Here is an 8,390-nt window from a genome sequence, read left to right as displayed (position 1 = left end):
CGGTCTCTCCCGTCACTAGTTGAGATTCGAAAAGTATTGGAATTGCGTGCAGCAAATATATGGATTACGCGTATTATATCTGTCGTACCACGAGTATTCTCGTTAAGATCGGGTAAGAATAGAACGGGATGTACGCACCATTAGTATGTATGGACGATCGGTACAGGGTTCACAATTCCCCGTGTCACCATATTCCAACGGATGCGCGCTGCCGTTTGACTCGTAGTGGAGGGCATGACTGCTGCGCTCTCGCAGCGTTGGCCCGCTCAAGTGCATGGAACAGCGAAGGGGTGATCTCGCTACACGGCCCAAAGTGGATGCAGCGCTAGAACGCGACGCTTTGCTCAGCAGGACGTGTGCAGATAGACGGCGTGTTACGTACTAGCTCGGTCCAATGTTCGGCGATGGCATGCTCGGCAGCGGCCATTGCCTCATCCGCGCGCACGCTTGTGCCCCAGGGGAACATGGAGAACGCGCGCAGGAGTCGCGTCATGTCCATGATAAACACCTCCTTCGGGTTTGTGTAAGCAAAGGCTCGGCGTAGGCCCTCGGTGCGGGTATTGGTCTTCTGGTCCAGGGCGATGTAAAGCCGTTCGATTTTCGGCGCGAGCTCCAGGACTTCGCAGAGATTGTCCCCGCAGTCGCCCTCAATGCGCAGATTGCGAATCGCGCTGCCTAGGCCGGGGTTGCAGCGGAGCTGGTGGGCGACGCTGGTGGCGTGAGACGGGTGGGAGAGGCGAAGCGAGGTGAAGAGCAGAGGCGAGCCAACGCGCAGCCATCGTTTCGAGACCAGCAAGAGGTCGGTGTTTCGCGATGTGCTCTTGCGAGCGCCGTCTGCTGTTGGAAAGCGCAGGAAATCTTCACAGGGCAGATCAAAGCAGAGGGCGAGGATGGAGAGGACGAGCTCTTCAGGAAGGTCTCTCTCAGACATAGTAGCAGCAAGAGGGGTCAACACGTACGGCAAACAGTCCGCCAAGCTTATATACACGGACAGATGAACGTCAATCCGCGGTATCGCTTAATGCAGGGGCGTCTTCAGGGATGACGAGCAGCCGAAGAAGGCAATCAGAGACAAAATAAGAGATTAGAGGTTAATTCTGCTCACCAAAGGTATAGCCTGACGACCTGACGCACTGCACTCCGTTATTTCTGCCGGTTGCTGAAGACTCTCCGCTGGACATCGAGCGGGTCCTTATAAGAAGGCCTCACCGGTGTTTCTCAACTAAAATGGTCGTAGCTCACTCGATGGGAGGATTGAAAACGCGACCTCTGGAAAGCGGGATATGGGGCGTGTGCATGCAAAATAGTGCAAGGTCGAGTTCACCGTCGGGCTCGGAGGAAAGCGCTCATTCCACGTGGCCCTCGCGTGGGCTGGACGGTCTCTCTCCCGTCCACCATGTCGTGCACGTCCAACACAGAGTCTAGGGATGTGTTTGTATCCTGCCCTTTTCGGGACCTCCATATACTTGTGTAGTCTCGTCCTCAGCCATTCCGTGAATGTCGCAGCACCCTCTTGTGCTCATTGCCAACCATAAGAACTTGATCTTGCTTTTCAGCCCTTTTGCGGAGATGGAAATTACACGGTTCTTGTACTCACCGCGCAGTATCAGACTCCGGGATACACAGCGTGTGCGTTATGGCCCTCATAGTCTATCGGACATGAGCGCATCTTTCTAACGTTAGTCGAGATCATGCTCTTTCGCGCACACTCTGCTGTTGCCGTGACGCGCCTATCGCGCGCCGCGAAGGCTGAGGCCTGAGGCTGCAAGGCTCGCTGTGGCATTTTGGCATTGACTGGCGGCAGCCGAGGTTACAGTCAGAAGCCAGGACTGCACTCTGCTCACAGACGCTTGCATCCAACCCTCGTAGTGTTCGCTTCACGTAGGACTTCGGGTATCTTGTTCACTGGGGCATTCCGGCTTCGCGACACGTCACTACCGCGGCCGCGAAGTCTGCGACGCCTTTGTCACTTGAACTCAGAGGCAAGGGTTCGGTGTTCATCGGGCCTGACTGCCGCATCGAGCTCACGGCCAAGAGGACGCCGTATAGGGAGATACAGAACTGAGGCCAGGTGTGTAATATTCTTACTACTCGGGATGCTCAGCTGTGCATGGTGAATTCTCAGATCCTACTCTATGCCGGGCCATGTCGCTTCTGGCTACGTGCTGGTCCCGTGATCTGTTGCGTTGGTATTCCACAAAGGTCTGAAGAGAGCCATGCAGCATTCTTCGTTTTCATTCTGTGTCAAAATGGGAAGAGATCGTCAGCGAGTACGGCCGTATTGAGCAACTGATTGAAGACGCGAAAGGAAACATCATCCTTGGTAGCCTGTGTGGCCCTGCAAAGTGTTACGCTGAAAGTGTTGGATTTCCCTTACGATCGCTACGAACATCAGACTGGACGACACATTGATGGATGAGTAATTTCGCGTTGCGATAGTGTTCGAGACGATACAAGCTAACGATGATCTCAAATAGTAAAATATCAAGATCTATCTTGGCCGTGGTGGCGGTAGAGGACATGACGAAATACTTTGCGTCGTCTCAGATCGGTATGTTCCGTTTGATCGTGCCTCTGCTTGGACATGTTCCAATACCCTCATGCTAGCCCTCATCCTCTCGTGCTTTGTATGTACACGAGCAGCGAAGAAGTGAGATAGTACGCTTTCATTTGACACGCGACGACCCGTAAAGCTCAGCCCTTTTGCATCTCCCACAGTGAGAATTTGTCCTCCACTGCGTTCCCTCACGTCTCATGGCGAATGATGCCCCCTCAGAAAGCCTGAGCATTGCGGCCCCTACCAAGCTACAAGTTGTTTCCGTGATAGTCTTTGCACGTCACGGACGTTGAGGCTGCAGGACCTACCTTAATAGTTTGGCATCTTCCGGTGGCAATTCGAACGACGGCCAGTATTCGGGACTACTTAGACTCCTTCCAAAAGCGCTTGTATTCGGCCCGCTTAGCTTTCTCACCGGGGAACAACTATGCCTTTGGTGTATATAACCACAGAACACACGGGCCAACATCGACACGGACCTTGTCGACAGTCCCCTGACCCTCGAACTCGCTCATAATGACAGCCGAAGCCCACTACACAACGCTCAGTGAGATTCCCAAGGTAAATATTCGATGTCTATCACACATGGCGATGTTCAAACTTCTTTTTCCAGATTCATGCGTGTGTCAGCGAGTACTTCAACTCTGGGGTCACCAGGCCACCACTCTATCGCCGGCGCCAGCTCATTCAGCTCGCTCGCATGCTCCAGGACAACATCGTTGCCTTCGAGGACGCCTTGATGGCCGACCTTGGGAGGCATCCTCAGGAAACTACGGCTTTAGAGGCCGCCCCAGTCATTCAAGCATGCATCACCGCGATGAACAACCTTGAAGACTGGACCAACCCTGAGAAGCCTCGAGTTGAGGAATGGCGTAGCTCATGGGACGCTACGGTCTATCCCGTTCCCAAAGGCGTCGCTCTGCTCATCACGTCAGTCTTCTCTCAAGTCCCGAGTTCTCATCTCCTAACGTTCTCGGTAGTCCCTGGAACTACCCTATCGGGATTACCTTTTCCCCCTTGGTCGGCTGCATCGCTGCCGGCTGTCCAGCCGTCCTCAAGCCATCAGAGCACACTTCTGCGGCTTCTGCACTTATGGCTTCCCTGGTACCGAAATACCTTGATCCCCAAGCTTATGTCGTGGTGCAGGGGGCGGTTTCTCAAGCCACCGCCCTTCTCGATCTGCCTTGGGGTCACATCTTTTTCACCGGGGGAATCCGAATCGCACGCCAGATTGCAGCAGCAGCGGCGCAGTTTGTTACGCCTCTCACACTTGAGCTCGGAGGTAAGGGCCCGGTTATTGTCGACCCTGACTGCGATATCGAGCTCGCAGCGAAGAGGACGCTGTACGGGAAGGTACATAACAGCGGCCAGGTCTGTAACACCCCTGCTTCTCAGCAGCGCACGCTAAACTCTCGCATCTAGCTCTGCGTCGCTCCCGACTATGTCCTGGTCCCGCGATCTGTTGCGCTGCCATTCTACGAGAGCCTGAAGAAGGCCCACGCAACGTTCTTCCCACTCGATCCTCTTCATCCTGAGTCGAAGTTGACGAAGATCGTCAATGAACACCACTACCGTCGCATTGAACAACTAATAAAAGACACGAAGGGAAACGTAATCCTCGGCGGCCAGAGCGACCCTGGTACGCTTCGGATTGCGACCACAGTTGTCGCGGACGTCAAGTTGGACGATATTCTGATGGATGAGTAAGATTTTAGTGTCGTGGCTATGCCGTAGGTGATACGTGCTGACCACGGTTTTGACTAGTGAAATCTTCGGACCTATCTTACCTGTGGTGGAGGTCGAGGACGTTGACGAAGCAATTCGCATCGTCGCAAAACGGTGTGCATGCTTGGTTGCTGCCATGCCTGTACATATTCTGATGGCTTCGCACTAGTCCTCATCCTCTCGTCATGTACATATTCACGAACAGCGAAGAGACTAAAGAAAAAGGTATGGTACCATAAACTTTCTTTGACACGCAGTGCGGAGCTACAATACCGTTCGCCCAGTCCTCAGCAAGACCAACAGTGGCTCATTTGTGCTCAATGACACACTCACCCAGCTTGCCGGTATGTACGAGTATGGTGCCTGTATCTCTGTGGACTTACCTATAGCATTTGCAGTTTACGAGATGCCTTTCGGAGGGCACGGCGCTTCTGGCTGTGTGTATATGCGTGATGCATAATAGCTGTCGAGCTACTCACCTCCCATTCCAGATGGTGCATATCATAGCAAGGATAGCTTTGATATGTTTACGCATCGCCGCAGCTATATCAACGTGCCTCCTGCGTAGGCGGCAGCACTCTCCTCCGCTTTTTTCGCCTGCTGACGTCTGCCAACAGAACGGAACCGCATTTTCGCTATAGATATCGGCCGTACAGCGAGGAGAGCTACAAGGCTATGTGCGCTAGAGCTTTTGTTGAGCTACCGAATGCCTGAAAGCGGCCCTCGAAGTGCGCTTTTTTCTATGCCATCCCCACAAAGAACGAAAGGTCTGCCGTTCGGCTCGCAAGACCCAGTTCCACTACATCTCGCTCGAAATATGAAGTCATTCTCTGCAGAGCTCTGGCGCGTGGTATATTTATCATGATAAGACCTCACTGAAGCGTGAATGTTGCAGCTACAGCTGCAGATAAGGCGTCAAATTTTTCGAGAGCGGTACTTTCGATGAGACCAGCGTCAGCTTAACTTACACATGACGTAAGTTACACTGACGAGGCTCTAGCACAGGCGAACCCAGCATTAGGACCCTACAAACCTTCATTCATCCCTACTGGAGTCAAAGCTCTACAGCGCGACGTGGGCGTGATTTCGTGGGCAGGCATTTGACAAGCTGCCTAGAATCGAGCTGACGGACACTCTGCGCTCACCACGGCCAAGACTTGGTTGCGACGGTAGGCAAACCATCCGACTGCTCGCTCGATGCCGACACTATCTCTGGGCGACTGGTCGTATTCGACTGGCGGGCGATTGATGTGCACGCCGAAGAACCTTCACTCGACGAATAAAGATGTTCCTCATCACCATTTGAGGCTTTACCCGTGCGTCGATCCAGGTGTGGTGGTAGGGCAATCATCATCAACATTAATATTGTAAGGTTTAGTTCATCGGGAAATACTCTTCTATCTACTGAAATTCGACCAGGCACGAATAGTACATCCTACGGGATGTCGACCGAACCGGTAGTAGCTAGTCACCCCTGGTTGCCCCCGGGCTCGATCTCAAAGTGAAACAACGATCTCAAGAATTGAACGAGATCAGTAACAACGTTGAGAGGTCTGCAGGTGAGTAAAACCTCCTTTTTCCTGGCTTCTATGTCTGCTGCCCACCTCTGTCGCACCATCGAGGCGTAACAATGGCATTCAAGTTGTACCCTTGTTTGGACATCATGGCGACCATACTCCTAAACACACTATCTCCCTGTGAAGGATCAGGAAATAAATGGTCGAGAAGCTTTCCACACACCTGTTGTACTCTCTTGTGTGATCCTCAGGCGAGGATACGAAGATAGTTGCTTCCGACGGATAAGCGCCCGAAAGCAGTCGGCGAGTGAATCAGCCCGACTTCAAGCTGACCCCCTACCATCATGAGTGTAATAACTCCTGTGCACAACAATATTTCCGACTGCAACTGCGGAAGATCTCACAATATGAGCAATGTCTACCTGCCTCTGTGCGACCTCTCGAAGGGTTGTGCTGTCTGCGGGACAACAAGTTAGGGGAAAGACGCCACCAGCGGAACGAGGCTTACACTGTGCTCTCGGTGTGGAGAGGTACGTCCAGCCATGCTTTCAGAGCAACTCGATATTTAATTGCTTTAGCGTATCTACTGCTCAGAAAGATGTCAGAGACGAGACTGGCCTGAGCACAAGCTGAAGTGTGGTACGTCTTGCCCTACTGGTAATATCGTTGTATGTCTCACACGCACATAGGTAAAACCCACCGCATCAATCTTGAATCCTTCTACCCAGTGCTGGCGGTCTTGGCTGACGCTGTGCACAGCCTCATGCTCCCTCCGCATTTCGCAATGCTGTCTCGGGTTGTGAACGACATTAACCCCTCACTCGTCCCTTCGCTACTCCCAAACGGCGCCCTCGCCAAGCTTCTCGAGATTGATGACATAGAACAGAAGCTGTTCATGGACCCGCTGGACTGGGCGCCGCTTGCACAGTCCAGACCTGTCGCGGCCAAGATGATGCAGCGGATCATGCGCGAAGGGCACCTGCTGCCGATCCTGACTGCGCTTTGCGTGAGCCTGCTCGGCGAGATGTATACAACGACGTCTGTATATGGCTCCAATCTCGTGCGCAAACGACTCCAGTACCGCACATCGCCCATCGCAGACTTCGGGATCGCTCGCGGCTCCGTGTACGTGCATGAGAGCGATCGGCTAGTGTACAAGCGGCGCTCGAACGGCACGTATGTCCTCGGACAAGATCCCGAAGAGCACTTCTGGCTCTACTTCACCACTATCCGCGGTGAGGAGGTCATTCTCGATGTCGGGATGTTCACGTTCAATTTCTGCACGGTGGTAAAGAGCGAGCAATATACGCCACCAGCGTGGAAGGACCTCGTTATCGACATTACCCCGGCGTTCTTCATTAACCGGGAGATACGTACCAATGCGCCTGGTAATCACACCGAACACAAGCGCGTCTCGGCCCTCCGTGATAGCAGACTTCACCAGGCTGTCCGCTACATTCAGCATGCGCTCGACGACCCCGAAATCGCTTCGATATCCGCTTTTATGAAGGATATTGCAGGGCGAACGATCTCTAAGAAAGAGACCACAATTGTGGGTCAGGCGGCGATGAGCTTCTGTCCCAAGCTAGAGGAGATACTCGAGAAGGAGAAGTGGAGAGCTTTTCCCGAACAGCCCCCCTTTACCATCCAAACAGACCCTGGAGAGCGGTCCAACTGGGATGATCTGCCTGAACCGAAGCGCAAGAAGAAGCCTGCGACGCGGGAGTCGACAGCATAGGCGCAAACGATTCGCCTTCGTACAGCTGAGGAGCTGGTGAGGAAACTAGGGATCGGGATCTTGCTGAGTTTTTGTGCTGAGTTTGGGTTATAAATGTGCTTGTAACTACAACACTCTGTGACAAGCAAACCTAACGGGAGCGAATCGAAGCAAAAATTGATCAAATGGGTGGTGTATATACCCAGAACGTGGTTGCCTGCCCTGGGGTAAGATGAACAGTCTGCGAGCGAAACGGTGCATTTACCTTGACAGCCGAGCCTTATTTTGAGCTAGGGAAGGCATAGCGTCCGCTGAATGAGGCTGGATTATTGTTCGCCGACGAGACTGGACCCGTGCTGCGTTAGTACTGACAGCCCACCAGTCGCAAACAAGGATATTAGACCGAAGGTCGCATGTGTATGATGCAGGGCCCTAAGGCACAGCGGGAGAAGGCAGAGGGCCAATGATGTGAGACATAGCAAAGTCCCACCCGGAGTCAAGTTTTAGAAACGTTGAGAGTGAACGTTACACGTTACAGGGCGTAGCTTATTTGCTTGTGTTATGCAGCGGTTTTAAATCCTAACAGGCACAAATATAAATCACATGCGTAGCAGCGGGCCCTACACTGGCGCGCACGACGCCCGAGACGTTATGGACTGACAGCCAGCCGTAGGTGCCTTTCGACGTGCGACATTCTCTCGTGTTCATTTGCTCGCGTAAACTCAGGCCGCGCCGACCCACCAGCAGTCCAATCCATGTCTACATAACGGACTCGGACTTTCCCTTCACTAACTGCCACTAGATAGTATGAAACCTATCGGCGAGCTGAGCAGATAATTTGTCTGTTGTCATCGAGATCTGAAGGCAGGTAAGG

General features: G+C 53.1%; 3 protein-coding genes across 3 annotated transcripts in view; 2 read left to right on the top strand and 1 right to left on the bottom strand.

The window, feature by feature from the left end:
- Positions 1-931, bottom strand: part of PHACADRAFT_154096 (uncharacterized protein) — a gene marked incomplete at its 5' end in the record, with an annotated part of 1,886 nt that extends 955 nt beyond the window's left edge. Inside the window, one exon of the mRNA XM_007401620.1 lies at positions 383-931. Within this exon, the coding sequence (XP_007401682.1) occupies positions 383-931 (549 nt within the window). The remainder of the gene's footprint in view (positions 1-382) is intronic.
- Positions 932-2,570: 1,639 nt separating this feature from the next.
- PHACADRAFT_179029 (uncharacterized protein) lies at positions 2,571-6,339 on the top strand. Its single transcript, XM_007401619.1, has 10 exons — positions 2,571-3,118; positions 3,171-3,487; positions 3,538-3,928; positions 3,980-4,260; positions 4,322-4,396; positions 4,452-4,507; positions 4,567-4,626; positions 4,681-4,719; positions 4,774-4,846; positions 4,900-6,339. The coding sequence occupies exons 1-10, from the start codon at positions 3,074-3,076 to the stop codon at positions 4,994-4,996; spliced, it is 1,434 nt and encodes a 477-aa protein (XP_007401681.1). The 5' UTR covers positions 2,571-3,073; the 3' UTR covers positions 4,997-6,339.
- On the top strand, positions 6,303-7,537 carry PHACADRAFT_106338 (uncharacterized protein; the record flags this gene model as incomplete). Its single annotated transcript, XM_007401618.1, has 3 exons — positions 6,303-6,329; positions 6,378-6,438; positions 6,489-7,537. Coding segments are annotated over 3 exons (1,137 nt in total), but the record flags the coding sequence as incomplete, so codon positions are not given.
- Positions 7,538-8,390: the final 853 nt, after the last annotated feature.

The sequence above is a fragment of the Phanerochaete carnosa genome, assembly GCF_000300595.1.
Source record: "Phanerochaete carnosa HHB-10118-sp unplaced genomic scaffold PHACAscaffold_13, whole genome shotgun sequence".
NCBI lineage: Eukaryota > Fungi > Basidiomycota > Agaricomycetes > Polyporales > Phanerochaetaceae > Phanerochaete > Phanerochaete carnosa.
Note: the sequence above shows the minus strand (reverse complement) of the source record. Positions and strands in the feature narration are given on the sequence as shown.

Coding starts and splice junctions, on each gene's coding strand:
- PHACADRAFT_179029 (XM_007401619.1), top strand. CDS start 3,074: ATGACAGCCGAAGCCCACTACACAACGCTCAGTGAGATTCCCAAG. Junction 3,119..3,170: donor CGCTCAGTGAGATTCCCAAG/GTAAATATTCGA, acceptor TTCTTTTTCCAG/ATTCATGCGTGTGTCAGCGA. Junction 3,929..3,979: donor AGGTACATAACAGCGGCCAG/GTCTGTAACACC, acceptor TCTCGCATCTAG/CTCTGCGTCGCTCCCGACTA.